Here is a 19,921-nt window from a genome sequence, read left to right as displayed (position 1 = left end):
TGAAATCACAAGTGATTTCTTCTTCTTAAGTTCTATGAAAAAGTGATCTCAAATGTGAATGCTCCTACTCTATTCTGAAAAATCATGTATTCAGGGAGTAGCTAGATCAGGTGAATATGGACCACTACTTCAGCTAACAATTCGATTGGGTCTTGAGTGGATGGATGCCTGCAAAAATTTGTAGCTTTTGTATGCTCACCAACTAGCTGTATTATTGTACTTTATATTTCTTAGAAACGTATTGCTATTTTTCTTGCACGTGGTTTAAGTAATGGAGCCTAGTATACATAGACTCGGGATAGGGAGGTTGAGGTATGCAGGTCGCTCACACCTTCAACTTGATCAACTTGTGTCTGGTGCCATATCTTCCATGTTATTAGATTGAAGAATATATCACATCATGCATCGTCAGCACACCCTCGTCGGCCAATCTCCCCAATTTTTTTTTGTATGTGTGTTTTTTTATAATTTGTAATGTTCAAATTTATCTTGGTAATGTTGCTATTTTTTTTATCAATTACGTGACCTAAGTCTAGCTATAGACGCAAATTTTAACATACAAAAGTTTTTTTTAACTTATTATGCACACTTGACACTTAGCTTCAGATGCAGTGCACTTAAGTTAACCGTTAAAATTAGGATATATGATTCATTGCATTGCAGATTCTTGGAAATTAAGTGTCAAGTGTGCATCATATCTTGGCAATGATGCTGAACTAAGGTCGCAAGTCAAAACAAAATGTATTTGCAGATAGGATGCATTGCAGATTCAATGTACATGGTTTACACAATATCAATTTATTAGATATGATTCTGAGATACCGTTCTGATGTTGCCTTCCAGCTAACTCCCGCAGGATTATATTTGCAAACTGCCAAAAAAAAGCCTAATGAATTACTAACAAATAAGATCCTTTTGTAGCGTTGTTCTGCCTTGCATAATTCGTCCGTCAATTCGATAATACTCATTGCACAGCTTAATTGTCGTCTATCGAATCTGATTACGTTCTTGTCCATTGTCCTCCACAATATTGTTTATGCTGTTTTTGCCGAAGCTATTGCATTACCATTCCTTTGGGCACCTACACTACACTTTCAAGGTTAATATTTTCTAGTCTGAACTTGTTACGATTGTGGCTTAAGTCACTAATCCATATGCTTCTTCAAACGATAAACACAAAGCACCAAGAAAAAAATAGTACTCCCTCCGTCCACGAAAGAATCAATTCCTAGGATCCGTGCCAGTCAAACTTTTTAAAGTTTAACTAACTTTATAGAAAAGAGTAACAACATCTATAATATAAAATGCACATTATATGAAAATATATTCTATGATGAATCTAATAATACTAATTTGATACTATAAATCTTAGTATTTTTTTCTAGAAATTTGGTCAAAGTTTAAAAAATTTGACTTAGGACAACTCTAGAAATTGACTCTTTTGAGGGAGTATATAATTGTGGCTCATTATAGAATTACCTGTCACTTTTGTTAAAAAATCATCCATCCTTTTAAATTCGATTGCTTCCATAGCATGTTCCTGTGTCACATTTATGAACAAAGAAAGAAAAAAATTAAAGTAGACAAAGTATTTCGTAGAAAATGACAGAGAGAAAGGCCTGAGGCTGCAATACTTAAACATATACAGATACAGAGAAGGGCGGGCCGAGAAAGATTAAAATAACCTCTCAAATGATTGTATGGAACCTTCATGTGGATCAAAATATATTCCTTGCATAACTAACTCATGGCTCATTCCCCAGTAGTAATCTGAACAGGGAATATACCTTCCACCCTTAAGCTTCCTCATCATGTAAATCTTGCAAACAACATAGCGATTTGGATTTTATGACGATAAAAGGCATAATAGTGCGTCAATCCAGAGAAATACACAAATACAAATTGAAGGGTGGTGGTTGAATTTCCATCAGAACAATGAGCAGCTACAGTTCAGACACGATACATCGTTCATCTGATCCTGAGCTATCCTCATTTGTCCCTTCTTGTCCATCTGTTTCATTAGTCCTATTAGATGTCGCTCAGCCGGCAATCATCGTATGAAACAGAAAAAAGTGCAATCGCAGGTGGGAAAAGGGAGAGGTATTCTTGACATGCAGCTTAGCAGCTAAAAGCTATACAATGATCACGCAGGATTATATAACTAACCTTGTAAATTAATACATAAAAAGCTAAGTAATTAGTGGCCATAATGATCCCCATAGGTACGGCGATTCCTATACCCTTTTATATATTTCGGCGAAAGCTCATCCCATTTTTTTTAGAGAAAAGAGATAGCCCAATCTATTAAGCCTTCCTTGCTGCAACTGTTTTATGCTTATGTCAGTTTGTGAATTATAATTGTACCCTGGACTGCAAGATACTCCCTTATGTCTTTTGCGATAAACCTTTTGCAGCTTTCAGCAAATAATTAACAAAAAGAGAGATTCAGTTCAGTGTTATGTAGCATAAAGAGTTGCTGTCACATAAACAATTATCACATTCTTGTATTACCAATAAAGTGTTTGGTTTGGTAGATAGATGATTAAGTCATGTTGCAGTTTGGGCAGCTAACTATTTATTATGCACAAATGAACCATGAAGCACATGTAACCTTATCAAGCATTAGGAAGATCAGGCTAACCATTTCAGGCTAACTATTAAAGAGAGCAATTTTGAGGTACAAAATTATTCAATAGGAACATACTATAGCAGAAAGCATGAATCAAAGGTGGGTAAAATAGAAAATGGCCAATGTTACCACTGTTGAGTATTTTTGTTACTAGGACGCAGTGGCGGAACCAGGACTTTTAATTATTGGGGGCCAGACAATATGATGACATCTCGTAAGTGTGATAAATAGATACATGAAGCATATGTCTCAATAGTTTTTCAATATTTTTACATATATTCATAGCGAAAAATCACAACACTATCATAAAAAATGGATGAAATGATACCTTTATGCTATATAATTGAAATAATTATAGGGCATTAAACACTTTTCTGCTAGAGCTCCATCGTGTGTGTTTCATCATGGTGAATTTGTAGCAAGATCTTTCAGGGTTTACATATTGATCAGGTATGCAAACTTCAGAATTAGACTGCTCAATTCATGTAGGTCTGTAAGATGACCCGACCTTATCTCACCTTAAGGTTCCTTTAAAATATGGATAAATGGATCCACCTGCATCCAATCAATAGCGCATGAAAATGAAATCAGGGAGCAAATGTGTTTGCATACTATATTGACCGAAGAAGTCATATAAACGACTCAATATTCTGAAAGCATAGTGCTTCCATCAGAAATAGTAACTGGACTCACAAAAATGGGTCGTATTTCTATTATTGTGACCAGAAATGCTGATGTGCTTCTTTTTTAAAAAAATACTGCTAGATTTGTTTCTTTCTAAAAATTTAATACTTTTATCCAAAATGTGCTTGCCCTACTATGTACTACATTTTCACTAATCCATTTTGAATGGATCAGAGAAGGCCAAAAATCCACGTCAAAGAAGCTCGAAGATATTTATGAAAGTGACTCATGGAGTTGTGCAAGCCAGATGTCTTGACTACCAAATGTTCTCACTGCAAGTTGCAAATAAACCTGTCATAAATGATATCAAGAGACACATAAAACTATAACGCTGTGCGCTTCAGTGGTCAATAAAGAACCCACTGCTTGTTATCTTAACCAATCAGGTTTGGAATATGTATTTAGTCAGAAGAGAGAGTAATCAACAGCAATTTAGAACCCAGCAAGTTGCCAGTGATGATGCCTACCATATCTGTTTCGATCCTTCCAGAGAGAAACTTATCACAGGTTAAGTACCAACAACTTCTACTTGTACCTATACTAATGCCCAAGAAATACTGTGTATTAACTATTAAGTAACCACCTTGTCCCCTAACTTATCCAGTTTCTAGCCAGGATGGCACAAACTAAACCAAAGCTATTGAGCTAGCGTTTACATTAATCCGAAAATCAATTGTTGGTGGAGCTCAAATTGCCACTGGGTCAAAATGTGTTCACACCTCTTAATGAAAAACAGTGGGGGCTGTTCTCCCCCACCGATCGTGTTTTTTTTAATGTGTTCACAATCATGCCTGAACAACATGGTTGGCCGTTCCAAGAAAACAAATTCGATCGCAATCACTGGAGCAACTTGTTAGTCGTTACCACAGCAGGATTTGTAATCTTGAAAATTGGTCGCAGTCTAACTGGTATAACATAAGTTCAAGTACCTTGGCTAATCAGCTAATTTTTGCTGACCGTGTTTCAGTTTTTCATATCTTGGACGGTTTCAAGGTATAATATTTTTCTGAAACATAAAGCCACAGCATCTGATAGCTACATATGCGCATAACTCTAGCAATACTCTTACTCTCTCAGTATGTTCTGGAGAGCACAAAGCCACATAGGCTATTGCTTAGCTCACAATTCTTATGGCCTGTGTTTCTTGAACCTTCTACTTGCTCCCTCAGCTCAGCCTGATTTTGCCATACGGATCCATCATGACTTTTCTGTATGTTCATGTGGCCATCCCAATTCCCAACCTCCCTACGTTCCCTGTGGGCCTGGGATGAGGCAATAGGCATTGCTGCTCAAGCAGTCAACGTCACTAGTCAAGTTGCATCACTCGCTTAGCATATTGGGCAATAGTTTTGGCCGGAGCCACTTGCTTGTGTCATGCCTGCCTGACAGAAGTTAGATATAAAGCACATTGCAGATGCTAAATTTGTCCTTCCTCTTGCAACGAACTCTAAATTTATCCCTGTTAGCCATCACATGATATAACATTGTAAGTGACCACACTTACTTTACAAAGTCGCCGGCTTCCCCTTTCGTCAATCGGTGCCGCCGGTCATCCCTCATAGGGTGAGGTGGTCGAGACAAACCAAATTCAAGATAGTTAAGAACCGGGATTATTGCAGACTTGGGAGGGCATCAGATGGATCATTCTGGTTGTCTGGTTGCACACACCTAAGGTTTTGCCATTAATGGACTTGGCATTTGCCGACCGTGGCCATTGCGACAGGAACAGCGATGCGGGGAGTTTAAAAAGTTAGGAAGAATGGATCATAAACTACGCTTAATCTAACATCATATGAGGGCTATGTTTTGCATCGATGGGATCATTAGTTGGTGGGGTAACATGAGGAACAAGGCTGAGTTAGTGAGTACCCCGAGCTAATCATGCGCGTTAGTTTAAGCCTAAACCTTTGTCGGTTTTATGGATACGCTAACGACATATATCTCTTAATCATTTTTATTATGGTCTTGTCCGGATTGGCTGTGATGTGTATAGACTAACAAAACTGCCAGATTGTGTCAGCCAATGAAATTGCTAGTCTCATGGTGCCATGAGATTGTGGACAACGATAGAGACATCGCGAGACTGTACTCCCACTACATCGAAAGCTGCTGCTTCTTGTCCGATCTAATGGAAATATGGGGAGTTCAGAGTTTGATGTAGCATCATACATGCAGATAGTATGAGGTGGAAATGCGGAAAGGACCGGTTCGGGAAAAAAAACCATATATATGAACACTGGGTATTAGCTATTGCAGATTTCATCGGACGAGGACAGGGACGACCAGGGTGTAGGCTTCAGGACGCGTGATCTGACCTTTGATTCCGGCATAGGAGAACGGCGAGTCGAAGGAGCGGGGTGAAGTTGATGTCGATCGGCGCGGAGCGGAGGGGAATGGCGGAGCAAGCGCTTGGTCCCACGCGGAAGCCCAGGAAGAGAGGTCACCACCGGCATCCCTGCGGCCGCGCGGCTTCCTACCGGACGGAGCAGGTGCCCGGCGCCGGCGGCACGGCCGCGCACGTCCTCTACGCTACGGTACCCTCTCCGGCTCCCCACGCGGCGCTCGACTCAGGCGGTTTGGGCTGGTTGTGATAGGCCCGAAAGTTCGCAGGTCGATTTGGTGGAGAGAGCCCAGATCACGACGACTTGGACGTTGGGCTCTCGCGTGTTTACGGGCCGGATGTATTTCGGTGCTGCGCTTACGTGAGAGCTCAGAACTAAAGTAAGCTGGGTTTCTTGGGCTTTCACATGTAGGTCCGTTTGTGCCTTTGAGGCCCGGCCACCTAAAACTTCTGCACTTTTTGGAAAGGAAGAAGTCCACTTTACGTCCCTCAACTTTCGCAAAAGTCTGTTTTTCATCTCTGAACTTCAAAACCGGATAAAATACATCCCTCAATTTTTACAACCATGCATATTACGTCCCTGACATGGTTATGAGCGGTTTTGAAGGCAGTTTTGTCTTTTTCATTTTTATTTATTTTGGCTGAATATTTGTAAAATTATAGTAAATCACATAAAATTCATAAAATAGTAATTCTGATTTTGTTGGACTCCAGATAAGTAGATCTACATAGTGAACATATAATATAGTATGCTTTAGTACAAAATTTTTATTGTAGCTTTAGATCTGTGTTTTTCTATAATTAATTAGAATAATTCATAGCTATAGTTTGTATGGTGCAATTGTGGTGAATTTTTTTATGTTAGACTAATTATTATATGTTTAAACTATGGTAAAAATTTCATACTCATTAGATCATGTATAACTTAGTTATAGATTTATTATAATTTAACAAGCATAAATCTAAATAAATCTATAACTATGTAATATGTGATTCAATGAGTATAAAATTTTTACTATAACTCAAACATAGAATAATTAGGTCACCATATAAATTTCATCACAATTAGACCATAGAAAATGTAGCTATAAATAGTCTAATTAATTACAGAAAACCTAGATCTAAATATACATCAAAAAAATTTGTACTAGAACATACTATATTATATATATTCATTGTGTAGATCTACTGATCTAAAGTCCAACAAAATTGAGTTTTCTATTTTATGATTTTTATGTGATTTACTATGTTTTTTCAAAAAAATTCAGCCAAAATAAATAAAAATAAAAAGGTAAAACTGCTTTCAAAACCAGGTCAAGGATGTAGTGTGCACGGTTTTAAAGTTGAGGGATGTATTTTGTCCGGTTTTAGAGTTCAGGGATGAAAATCAGACTTTCGCGAAAGTTGAGGGACGTAAAGTAGACTTTTTCCTTTTGGAAAAAGCCCACCCCTCAACTTTAATGAAAAACAGTTTTTTCTCCCTGAAACTCCAAAACTAATCAAAACACCTTCCTCTTTTAAAACCGTTCATATCTTAACACCTTGGTCTTATTATAAGCGGTTTTGTGTTTCTCTTTTTTTTATTTATTTCAATAGGATATTTCAAAAATCATACTAAATTGGAGAAAAATTATGAAATTAAATACCTAATTTTGTTAGACTCCACATGAGTAGGTCTACACAGTAAACATATAATATGATATACTTTAATTTAAAGTTTTTGTTGTACCTTTAGATCTATGTTTTTCTATAATTAAATAAAATAATTTGTAGCTGCAAATTGTATGGTCCAATTGTGATGAAATTTTTATGGTGGGGTAACTATTGTATGCTTAAACTATAGTAAAAATTTCATGCTCATTAGATCATGTACAACTTAGTTATCGATTTTATTAAAGTTTATACTTGTTAAATATAAATAAATCTATAACCAAGCTATACATGATATGAAATTTTTACTAGACATTTACTATACACTAATTTTTACATACATCTAATTTGATGCGCATCAGTTAGCTTAGATTATTCGCAAGGGCGAGAAGTATTCGGGCGTCCTGAAGATAAAGAAGAAAAATGTGGCGAGAAGTATTCGGGCGTCCTGGAGATCAAGAAGAGAATGGAGAGCTTTGCCTGAGTTGAACTAGCTTGTGCATGAATAGATGCAATCTAACTTTGATGCTCATCAGTTACACTAGATTATACACAGTAGACATGTGTGGTTCATCTTGTTTGATATAATTGGTGATCAATAGAATGGAGGGCTGTCTTTCTCAAGGAAATAAAATGCTGAACAACTAGCCTTCTCCTCTAGTACTCGAGTAGCTGTCGCCGACGCCGCGCCCTCCACTGCTCCACACGGCACCAAAGAATATCCAACGCATCAAGCGACTTCTTGGAACATGTACCTCGAATATTCGCTGTCGCAACGGATCGAACTGCAGCATGAAGGCATGAACATGTATAGTAAGTCCTTTTGCAAAACAGATTTTATAGTTACGGGTATCTACTGCTACGTGCTAAGAGCATCTCCAAAGGCTTTGGCAAATTGACTTGACATTTGTTGCTATTTGCAAACTCTCATAACAAAATGCAAAGGATAAAAATAGGTCATCTCCAAGGGAATTGGCATTTGGACTTGACAAAGGATAAAAATAGAAGGTCTTCAGGCGCGCGCGCTTTCTTCGCGCGTGACTTTGCTCGCGCGATCGGGTTTGCAAAGTCGTCCACAGCTTGGCATTTTTGCCAAGTTTGCTACCTCATTTGCCAAGTTGCCCAAATTGCAAACTCCAAATGCAAAACCGTAGGATACCTCTTTTGGAGCTTTTTGGCAAATTACTGAAATGCAAACATCAAATGCAAAACCCTTGGAGATGCTCTAACTTGACAAAAATCATGTAAAAGAAAACAAGATAAGAAACATGATTTCATAAAAAAAAAAGATAAGAAATATGACGACGGCACTATCCAAAGCAGAGGGCGTATAAATACATGCGCCCGATCCTAGTCCCAGATACTGAAATAGTACTAGCAGGGTTCGCATCCTTTTTTGCCGATTCTTAGCTGCCCGAGAATATGCCATCGCCGCCCGATCCCGATAGATGGAGCCTAGCGGCAGCCGGCATGGTCCGGTCGCACTCGCACGGTTCTGCACATGGCGATCCGTCTTCTTTCGCCCGCCACCAGGCTCACCGATTGGCCCTTCGACTGTAGTCCCTGTGCGCTACGGGTCGGATTTACATCAAATCGACGAGTTTTGTAACCGTAAGAGATGGCTGGCACGAGCGAAAACACTTGAAAATCCTTGTCGTCACCGTCCACCGATCCAGCCAACCCAGCCGAGTGCCACCCACTCCACGGCGCCGAGAATGCAAAGTGCGCCGTGAGGGCACGGCCGATGCCAGGAAACTAATGAGAAACCCGCCAACAAGGGCAAGGCACCAACTTAACTAATCAGAGTCTCCAAAGGCCAAACCTCTATGTTTCCATTATCACACACTCCCCGTACGTTGAGTGCCACAGCTATCTATATATGAGATCCGCCGGCGCCTGGCCCCTCGTGTCCATCCTCCTGGACTTTCTTCGAGGCTCCCCGGCCGGGCCATGGCGAACGGCGCCACTGCTGCCATGGGCATGGTCCTCGCGTTCGTGGCCGTGGCCGCGCTCTGTTGCGCGCCGGGCGCCGCGGAGTTGCCCCGGCTGGAGCACCACCGGGCCAACAACGACGGCGGGTCGCTGAAGCTGCTCGTCGTCGGGGACTGGGGACGCAAGGGAACTCACAACCAGTCCCGGGTCGCCGAGCAGGTATGTAACAGCTAGCGCCATCTTATACATTCATTCCGAGCTCCGGATAACTGCAAGTACAGTAATTAGTATTAGTGTGTTCAAACACCTTGTTGGCCATCGAGATCGTTACTGTTTCATAAAAGTAGAAGAACATTTGTTTGCCGTGAAAGGAGGATCTGATCTGTTCCCTACTCCTAGTAGTCCCCCCTACGTCGCCATATGCAGATTCATCCTTGTTTAGGTACCTGAAATGGTCGTCTGCCGAGACTGTTCTCCGTCTTCTGCGTGCGTCGTAATGCATGATGCTGGATCAGGCTTAGTATTCTAGCGACAAATCAGATATCGATTAGTCTGTACATATAGTTAAGCCAAATTTGACTATTCATATAAATATATAATTGACAGCTCGACACTCATTTAAGTGATTCCCAAAACTGACAAGCACATGCTGCCTCCTTATTAATTACTATTATTAGTCAAATACCCCGTTCGTTTTTTTACCTGTCACATACCTCCTCTTTTTTTTCCATGTTGTATTAGGTTTGTTCTAAGTCCAAACATTCTTAATGTTAACCATCAATTTAGAAAAAAATGTTAAGTAAACAACATAAGACTTATGCTTTTAGATCCACTATGAGAAATATACTTTCACAATATACAGCTCACATAGAAACTACATGGATCTTTTAAAATGGAAAGAGTAGTCACATCCATTTTCTTCACAACTCACAAGAAAATCACGTGATTCATTATATCTTATTCTTTGTGGATATTTTCTTCTCAACCAAGATTCATATTGGACAAGAATATGGAATATGAGACATTCATCCGTATCCACGAAGAATATGATATAATGAATCTATTTAAATGTTTTGGTAAATAATTATTTTATTTTACTAATGATGATTGAAACTATTTAATAATATATCTATATATTAACTTATTAAATTAATTTTAGTATTTTTCTAATTTAGTTCAAGCTTAACATAATTGTTGTTGTAAATTATTTTAGTACATTAATTTACTGATGTAAATTATTTTATATCATTTATAATTTCATGATATATTATATAAATAATGAATCTGATTGATTAATTGTTATATCAAATATTTATGATAACTATATTATTTAATGAGCTATCTTTGTCTATGTTATATACCCACATACTTTTCACATACTTTAATCTCTATTTGTGTAATATTTTGTAATTATGAAAATATTGATAAAGCAAAATAGCTATTTGTTGCCTACTGTTCTCATTTGAATTTCTACACTTGGCCTATATTTTTATATTTTATTAAACATTACCCATTATAATTTGGTTCACTTTGTTATTGGAGATTATTATAATTGTATCTTGATTTTATTTCACTTTGGTTATTGAGATGAAATTAGTAGTAATATTTTGTTTCATATATGTTAAATTTAACAATATGCACTTTAAATTGAATTGAATAAATATCCGAATCAGATATATCCATTCTGTATTCCTATTTGAAATTCAAATTTAAATTAAAATCTGGTAAAAAGGTGATATCGGTGATATCCAGATCTAATTACATATGAATTGTTAAACTGCAAATACATGATGATGTTATTCGCGATGACTATTTTCATACCATTTTATAATGTCGCGTTCTAATATTTGTATATGCTTTGATAGTAATATTTTTATGGCGACACCTTTACCAAGTTCATTCATAACACCAATAGCTTCTGACCTGAGAAATTTGCAATCAACCCTTTTTATGTAGATGGGAAGGGTTGGGGAGAATCTCGGCATCGACTTTGTTATTTCCACCGGGGACAACTTCTACAAGAACGGCCTCAAGGGCGTGCATGATCACGCATTTGAAGAATCGTTCACGGATATCTACACCGCTAAAAGCTTACAGAAACCATGGTACTTAGGTAATTAATCCACCATGTTCTTGCACCATTTGCCTTGGCTAGTACCATTTAGCATGAACGGTGACGAAATTTATGTGGACTACTAAGAATGCATTATCCTTTTCAGTTCTAGGAAATCATGATTACAGGGGCAATGCACTCGCACAGCTTAGCCCAGTCTTGAGAAAGATCGACGACCGATTCATTTGCATGAGATCATTCATCGTTAACACAGGTACAAAAAAAAACGCAATTCATTTGAACCTGGAGAGGATTACTAATCTCCTAATAATACTGCAACAAGGCAAGCAAAAGACTGAAATGTGTGGCATCATTCCTAATCTTGTCAGAACTTGCGGATTTTTTCTTTGTCGACACCACTCCATTCCAACTGGAGTATTGGACTCACCGTGGCAAGCATCATTATGACTGGAGAGGGGTGGCACCTCGAGGCAAATACATAGCCAATTTGCTGAAGGTGCGCACTTGGAACACATTCAGATCAGTGCGTGCAAAGCGACATATGAAAGCAAGCTCGTTTTCTAAAACATTTTTTTATTGTGTAATGCAGGATCTGGACGAGGCTATGAAGAAATCAACTGCAAGGTGGAAGATTGTTGTTGGGCATCACACTATGAGGAGTGTCAGTGAGCATGGTGACACCGAGGAGCTTCTGAAACTACTACTTCCAGTCCTCAAGGTTACATTTCAGAAGCTATTCAGTCAAAAAAAAAAAACATTTCAGAAGCTACCACAGTTAATTGGTTTCAATTTTCAAAAAGGTCCATAACAACACTATTTTTGTGAAAATTTTCACACCATTCAGGACAATAGCGTCGACTTCTACATCAATGGGCATGATCACTGCCTGGAACACATTAGCAGCAGAGACAGGTACAGAGACGAATTCAAGTCACTTTCAGAATATGAGCAGTTCACTTTCCATGTTACTGAACAAACCTTTTGTGCAATTGCTTGTGCTGTTTCATTCAGTCCGCTCCAGTATTTCACGAGCGGAGGCGGTTCGAAGGCATGGAGAGGAATCTTGCGTCCAAACAAGGACAAGCTCCGGTTCTTCTACGATGGGCAAGGGTTCATGTCCCTCCAGCTGAACCAAGACCAGGCTCAGTTCATCTTTTACGACGTTTTCGGCAACACACTGTACCAGTGGAGCTCAAGCAAAACCAGACATCCCAAGCCCTCCACCTATCTCGATGAGGAATAAATTGGATTGGTTTTGCGCTCTTGATTTGCACAAAACGTCGCCGTCATATCTTTGTCAAAGGCTGAGGCTATCGATCCGTCATGAGATTGCAGAGATTGGGACGGATCATGAAAAGGGGAGCACGGAGCAGGAGGGAAGGAAGGCGTCCGGTTTCAGACATTTCTAGATGTAGTAGGTCCGATCCTAACGGATCAGATCACTTCCCGTCTGTATTGCCCAACATCCTGTTGGAAGCTTGTGCCGGCCTTGCAAGCAAGACTTTCTTGCTCCTAAGCAATTTGCTTTCAATCCTGATCGTCAGAGCCTTCGTACAGGAATGTAAGGGCGTGTTTGGATGGTACCTAGCCTGGCTCGTCCAGCCAGCCAGGCTCAGCATGGCCAGGCCGGCAGCATGCAAATGTTGCTTGTTTGGTTACTTGCATGTACCCAGCCAGGCTAGTAGAAGATATTGTTTGGTTGGTTGCATATGCATTATGATTTAAAAAAGAGATGCATGGAGTGTGTTTGGTTGGCTGCATAGAATAAGTTCCAGTTACCTCTTGCAAGAAGTGGTAACATTACCACCAACAAGTTCAGTTCAAGGGTTTTACATTACAAGCAATGCTAACTCTAACTGGACATCAATTTCCAACTTAGAAAAACGATTACCACAGACTGAACTAAAATAATTACATGAGTGATTTTGAATGAGATTTGTCTAATAGCAGGCTTGTCATGCATGTCAGTCTTAGCTTGTGGCTCTTTCTCTGCCTGGCCATAGAATGCTTGATCAGCTTTCTCTTTACTCTTGAATTTTTTGTAGCAAGCTCCATTGAAACCATTGACTTGAACATGTGCAATGTCCCAGCTCGCGTAGACACCAGGTTTGCGCCCACGGTGCACAACATACCATGCCAAAACTTGATATTAAATGATAAATGAAACAACAAATAAGTTCATCATAGGAATGTTAAAGTTTTGAGGAACAGATTGAAAACATTGCAAAAAAATTCATCATTGGCTAGGAGGCATGTGCTCAGTTTTATGAAATCAAAATCATCACAGACAATTAACATCACATAAATTGTAATAGGGGCCTCAGATCTTGATGTTTTGCATAAATTTTACTTAAGACAATCATGGCATCCATGGCATCTGGAGGCCCATAAACTTCTTGCCATCACCTTGAGTCATGAACCCAATTGTTGCGAAGTAAAGTTTATGGTTCCTTCAGATGTGATGAATGACACAAAAAAAAATAGTATAGCCATCTCAAACATTTTTTGTCATCATAGGCCAAAACAAAACCTCAGAGTATGTAATGAAACTCATACGTGGCATGGAAGAATATGTAGTGAGCTGGCCACACAACAAAGTCAGTAAGAACCTTGTGTAGGCCAACTCACTATCACATTCTTTGATGACAGACATGACATAATATAACTTAGTAATACTCATCATTGGCAAACAAACAATAAAAGACAGAAAAGTAACATCACTGGTAAATGGACATGTGCTCAAATATGAAATCGAAATCATCAGAGGCAACAAACATGTGCTCAGATTAAGAGACAAACACATCACAGGCAACAAACATGTGCTCAGAATAATAGTCTCAGGCAGTGCTCATAGCAGCTCAGGATAACAAGTTCAGATCACAGGCAGGGACACACGACCAGCTGCCAAGGCAACAAATACAAATTCTAACATCAGTTTGGTTGACCCCTAAAAGAATGCAAGTGTATAGTGGCATATCTAAGTCACGAACTACAGGTAACAATTAGCCATAGTAGAGAGTTGCAGGTTAACTGCACAAAAGAAAGGCAGGATCAAAGTCAACTGCACATAGAACCATTGCACAACCAAGGCCACCAGAAGGAGGAAGTTATGCACAAAAGGAGCCACCAGTGAACACGAGATGCATCCGCGAGGAAGGGGCAGTCACTGCACCAAGCCTACCACACAAAATACCACAAGGAGAGGCCAGGACTGCACACAAAAGATGGATCAACCAGAGAGCAAGCAGGTCACACATAGAAGTGCTTGACCAAGAAGGTTCTCAGCCAGAGCAAACGGTGAGAGTGATTCATCTTCACAAAAGCAGATCCTTGGGCATTGTTGTCGAGAAGTTGTCCATATGCACACAACAGTGCCTCATCACTGAACCCAGGCATAAACATGACAGCATCATACAAATCAGGGTGGGAATCCTCAACCTTAGTTTCACGAATGGCGTCAGCAACATTGTTAACTGCCTGAGTCATCCCAGTGAAGAGGACAACATCCTCCTCAGACAACACTGACCTCTTCCTCTTACCTCCAGCACCTGGTTCAGACTTAGTTGGCTCAGTTCCCTCTATCTTCCCACCTCTAGTATCATCAGTGACCTCAGTCTTCAGTGAGCTTTCAACAAAATCAGAGGGAGTGCCTAGAGCCTCATTAGACCCCATAGCATATTTGCCAGTTGCCTGGCCATTGCCAAAGATGATTTGCATCTCCTTAAAGTGCTGAATGGGCTTGTTAAGATATTCAGCATCTTTTGGGTGTGCCTAGTATTACATAAAAAATTTGTCATCTACTTGGGTACACCTACTTGTTCTATGCATTAACAAGATTAAGACCACATAGACAATACCTTGATGTGCCCATTGTAGTGCTCTTCTTCAAGCACGATCATGGAACATTCCTCATTCCACAAAGCACCACTAAGCTCCCTGAGTTTGGAGATCTTAATCCATTTCTGCCTCCACTTCCTCAAGTGGTTGTAGATCTGTGTACCAGTCACCTCATTCCCACTAAATTCTTGAAGTGCCCTTGCAACCTGATTTAGATGGACCTCGTTGAACCCTTTGTCTGTCCTCACCCCAGTTGCAATCAACTGGCACATACGGCGAAGGATAAAGCCAGAGCTCACATTTGTCCACCTCATGGCACTCCTTTGAGCACCAGCCCCAGCGCCAACACCAGCCCCAGCGCCAACACCAGCCCCAACACCACCAGCAACACCATTCTGACCAGCAACACCAGCACCAACACCATTCTGACCAGGCAAAGCATCAACATCGACAACAAGGCCAGGGAACACAAGCTCATCCGGGACATTCATGTCCTCAGCCATATCCTAATTAGTTAGCAGGACACCCCACTCAGAATAAGAGACAATCATCTTTGCACATGTCTAAAGCCTCATGTAAATTAGAGTAATAGACAAACATCATTGCACATGTGTAAAGCCACAGATTTATTAGAATACAAACAATCATCATTGCACATGCCTGTAGCCTCAGATTTATTAGAATACAAAAAAAATCATCATTGCTCATGTCCATAGCCTCAGGTAAGGTGTAGCATCATAAAAAACATCATTGCATTTGTCCAATGCCTCAAAAGAAGAGTAGCTCAAAAACAAAACATCATAGCATGTTGTCCAATGCCTCATCAGAATTCAAAATAAATCATCGTTGCACATTGTTATTCATTACAAACACCAACAGATAAGCTCGAGTACATAGAACAAAGATGCGAGAGTTTCCCTTGTTTGCCCACATGTGATTAGCAATTTCATCCCTGGTATGAGCCCAAGCAGCATTGTCATCCCCATGCAACAGATGGTCATCAGTACCATTATTGTTGGGCACCCAAGAGAACTCCTCAGGAATAACCTCATCAACCCCATGTCCAAGGATCCAATTATGCAATATGCAACAAGCAAGCACTAACTTTACTTGAGTCCTAAAGGGATGAAATGGTTTGTTGTCAATGATACGAAAACGGTTCTTCAAAGCACCAAAAGCCCTTTCAACGGTGACTCTTAAACTTGAATGCCTCAAATTAAACAATTCTCTTGGGTTGGTGGGGTAGTTCCTCCTACTGTACTCTTTCAAATGATACCTAGTGCCACGATAAGGTGGGAGAAATCCAGGTTTGCAAGCATATCCAACATCTACTAGGTAAAATTTCCCTATAACAAGTACACACATGTATTAGGTTGAGTCTTCTGCATTGACAGATTTTAAGTAGTTAGCTAATGTAGTTGATTACCTGGTTGGACCGTTAACCCATCGTGCCTCTCTAGTGCATCAGCAAGGATGGTAGCATCATGTGCTGAACCCTCCCAGCCGGCCAACACGTAGGTAAATTTCAAATCAAAGCCAACAGCAGCAAGAACATTTTGGGTGGGGTGGTTCTTCCTACCCCTAAATGCTGCTTGTATCCTTGCTGGGACCCTAGCATGGATATGAGTCCCATCTATTGCCCCAATACAATCCTACATCCAAACCCAACATTTAGATGTTACTAAATATGTATCCAAATATGGGGCAACATCCTACAAACTCGATGGCTTGTTCATTACCTTAAAGTATGGGTACCATCTTGGGCTGTTGCTTATTTTAAGCGGTGTCTCATTAGATGGAGCTTTAATCAAGTCCTGCCTTAGTTCGCCAATGGCATACAAGACCTCTTTAAAATATCTATGCACTGTCTCAATGGACCTTCTCCAGTTGACATGAACAACTCTAAAGCGTTGATTATGGCCAATAATATGAAGAAACATTGCTACTTGCTCTTCTACACAACTATGCAAGCTATCTGTGAGCAAGTTTCTTTCTCTAAGCAGTTGGCATAGCCTAAAAAAAGGAGCTCTTCTCATACGGAGCATGCTCACACATTCTACATCATTATAGTTGTAAATTAAATCCAAGTTTTTTTGTCTTTCCTCGTCCATGATTCTCAAAGGACCATAAGTTATCTGAGGCCTAGATTCATGATACATTCTAAGCCTAGCGAACAAGAGGGCGTACATAGCAGTGATAAGAGCAGCAGCCCGAGCAATCAACAATCGTCGCTGGTCCTCCAAAGCCATCTACCAAAGCAACACAGGTACAATGAACACAACCAAACAACAAAGCAATGCACAATAAGGCATTGAACAAGTGCTCAGAAAAATACAAACCAACAAGTAAGGCATGGAAAAAAATCTTTAGCAATGGACAGTGCTCACATTGTTTCAAAGATAATATGAATAAGCACGGGAAAATCATCATTGGCATTGGACAAATGCTCAGATCTAAAGACCATCATCACTGACTTGGACATGAGCTCAGAAGTATATTTCATTCACAGATCTAGATATACACAGCACCGACATCATCCATGCAAAAATATCGAAGTATAAGAAGAATAGGGGGGGCTTGAAGAAGAAATGCTTATACCACACAGATCTGGCGGTAGCACCACAATCAAAAGCAGACGGACAGAGAAAGGACGACAGATCTGGAAAGCCTGCAACAAGTGAGATGAAATTGGTTACTAGGGTTACAATAACAACAAAAATGGAGACGAAATCATGGAGACACATACCTGTGCACGCGCTCAGATCTAGAACAAGGGAGGCTGCAAAACAACGATGGAGGAAGAAGATTAGGCCGACTTCAATCGATGAACAACGAGACAAAGAAAAGTGGAGAAAAGAGGAGATGAACACCTGGCGGAGGCTTCGAGCTGAGCGAATGGAGACCAACCGAGAAGGAAGGCGGCGGGGGAGGTGATATATAGGCGGTGAATGGCGGGAAAAGGGGCGGTAACCCTAGCGAGATGGCGCGAGCTCCCGCCGGCCAAGTTTTCGCCCCACGCGCGCCCTAGAGCTGCACCGCGAGAGCCTGGCCCGATGGAAACGCTCGCCTCCCACGTTTCTTCCGAGCCTGGCCGAGGGGGGCTGTTTGCACGGGCAGGGACTGGCTGGGGGGTGGTCCAGGAAACCAAACATCGGCTGGCTGCATCGCGCTGGCCTGGCTCACCCATATGCAGGAATCCAAACACACCCTAAAAAGTTTTCTGCGCTAAAACGCAAGAGAAATTTCAGGTAGAAGAACACGATAATGGCACGGTGTGGCACCATCCAAATAAACTGCAGGTTATGGCAGCCTGGTAGGATACCCCGATATTTCACGCAATACGATAGGACACTCCGATACACCGCCGATACTGTATGTATCAGAAAAGTATCGAAAAATCGTGCCAAAAATATAGATAAAATTAATCATGATAGTTCGGCGATAATTCTTTTATACGCACACGAGGCTTTACTTTTTTTTTGTATACGATTAATTTATACGCATATGAGGCTTCAGATTTTTATGTATATATGCATTTAATCACGATATCTACATTATATATACTCTATCCCTAAATAAATAGATTATTGGAGTTGTCTTAAGGCTGGTCTCAATGGAGGCTCAATTTCCAAAACACTTGTATTTCGAAACATTTGCAGAAGAGTTTTATCCCCATGAAACTATCTCTACTCCCATAAAACTCTCATCATCTCTCTCTTCATCAATATAATGTTACATCAGCATATTTATTGTGCATGAAACTTTTATGAAACATCCATTAAGACTACCCTAAGTCAGACTTTTTAAACTTTAACTGACTTTATAGAAAAAACCATACAGATTTACAATATCAAACTAGTATCTTAATAATATGCTAATTTATGTCGTCGATACTGATATATTTTTATATAAAGTTACACCGGCATCGATTATAAGAATTGATTTATTTAGAGAGAAAGAAACATAAGACTTTAGTTTTTTTTCTATATATATACTACTATTAAATATACATTAAATATATGCATATTAGTAATATTCATTATACATAATAATACACTTGTCGTATCTGTACTGTATTTGAAAGTATCGCCGTATACCCGTATCACTTATCGGTGCAAGGCAGATGGCAGCTGACGGCACATGGGCACGGTATTCGTGGTCCTACAGGCAAAGCTCCTTTCTGTCTCTCGCTTTCCTTTTCTATCCAGGAGAAGATATTAGATATACCATATCATTTCATTCTACTATATCGGCAATGCTCGCGAGCACCAACTTGCATTCGCATCTTTTAATAATCTAGCACAGTTGAGGCAACGTGATCCTGCCAGTTCACGGCCTTCGCCCCCCGCCCGTCCGAGCTGTGAACTGATCCGGTCAAGAAAACACTCAACCGAGCACATCGGAACGTGGATGGTCCACGTTTTTTTTATAATGGAGCAAAACACGGCCGTAGCCGCCCTTAACGATTGGGGTTGGGGCATTCGGGCTCGACCGCGAACCTTGGATCGTAGCAGGTCTAGCACATGGATAACCTGAACTCGGAATTCCATGGCGGAAAGCTCCCAGCTGCTGCCCTGTAGTACGTGCATGGTCCACGTCCACCGCGCGATGAGCGGATTCGGAAGGAACCCAGGCCATCAGCTATGATCGCCCAACGCCCATCACTCCAGTAGGCTGTCTCACGGCACACCCACTCCACTCCACTCCACTCCATGCACATGCCGGATCGCGCCAATAATGCGAGCAATCGCATTATACCCCGGCTTTTCTGTCT

General features: G+C 40.4%; 3 protein-coding genes and 1 long non-coding RNA gene across 7 annotated transcripts; 1 reads left to right on the top strand and 3 right to left on the bottom strand.

Moving 5' to 3' along the window:
- On the bottom strand, positions 718 to 6,245 carry LOC110436127. 4 transcript variants are annotated; one of them, XR_002453805.1, is made up of 5 exons: positions 5,629 to 6,243; positions 2,958 to 3,184; positions 1,686 to 2,011; positions 1,480 to 1,540; positions 718 to 871 (listed from the first exon to the last, which is right to left on the bottom strand). It is a non-coding gene; the product is annotated as an uncharacterized LOC110436127 (long non-coding RNA). The 4 variants fall into 4 exon arrangements; XR_002453806.1 differs by having other exon boundaries at positions 1,686 to 1,819; positions 5,629 to 6,236; XR_002453808.1 differs by lacking the exon at positions 718 to 871 and adding an exon at positions 879 to 1,086 and having other exon boundaries at positions 5,629 to 6,245.
- On the top strand, positions 8,893 to 13,120 carry LOC8056827 (purple acid phosphatase 17). Its single transcript, XM_002468155.2, has 7 exons — positions 8,893 to 9,455; positions 11,193 to 11,349; positions 11,456 to 11,563; positions 11,679 to 11,806; positions 11,900 to 12,028; positions 12,155 to 12,222; positions 12,322 to 13,120. The coding sequence occupies exons 1-7, from the start codon at positions 9,255 to 9,257 to the stop codon at positions 12,551 to 12,553; spliced, it is 1,023 nt and encodes a 340-aa protein (XP_002468200.1). The 5' UTR covers positions 8,893 to 9,254; the 3' UTR covers positions 12,554 to 13,120.
- LOC8078872 lies at positions 14,560 to 15,650 on the bottom strand. Its single transcript, XM_002465537.2, has 2 exons — positions 15,168 to 15,650; positions 14,560 to 15,081 (listed from the first exon to the last, which is right to left on the bottom strand). The coding sequence occupies exons 1-2, from the start codon at positions 15,648 to 15,650 to the stop codon at positions 14,560 to 14,562; spliced, it is 1,005 nt and encodes a 334-aa protein (XP_002465582.2).
- LOC110432536 (putative nuclease HARBI1) lies at positions 15,988 to 19,867 on the bottom strand. The gene is made up of 4 exons (XM_021453178.1): positions 19,680 to 19,867; positions 16,887 to 17,049; positions 16,574 to 16,799; positions 15,988 to 16,493 (listed from the first exon to the last, which is right to left on the bottom strand). The coding sequence occupies exons 1-4, from the start codon at positions 19,865 to 19,867 to the stop codon at positions 15,988 to 15,990; spliced, it is 1,083 nt and encodes a 360-aa protein (XP_021308853.1).

This window comes from Sorghum bicolor, chromosome 1, assembly GCF_000003195.3.
Source record: "Sorghum bicolor cultivar BTx623 chromosome 1, Sorghum_bicolor_NCBIv3, whole genome shotgun sequence".
Classification (NCBI taxonomy): domain Eukaryota; kingdom Viridiplantae; phylum Streptophyta; class Magnoliopsida; order Poales; family Poaceae; genus Sorghum; species Sorghum bicolor.
Note: the sequence above shows the minus strand (reverse complement) of the source record. Positions and strands in the feature narration are given on the sequence as shown.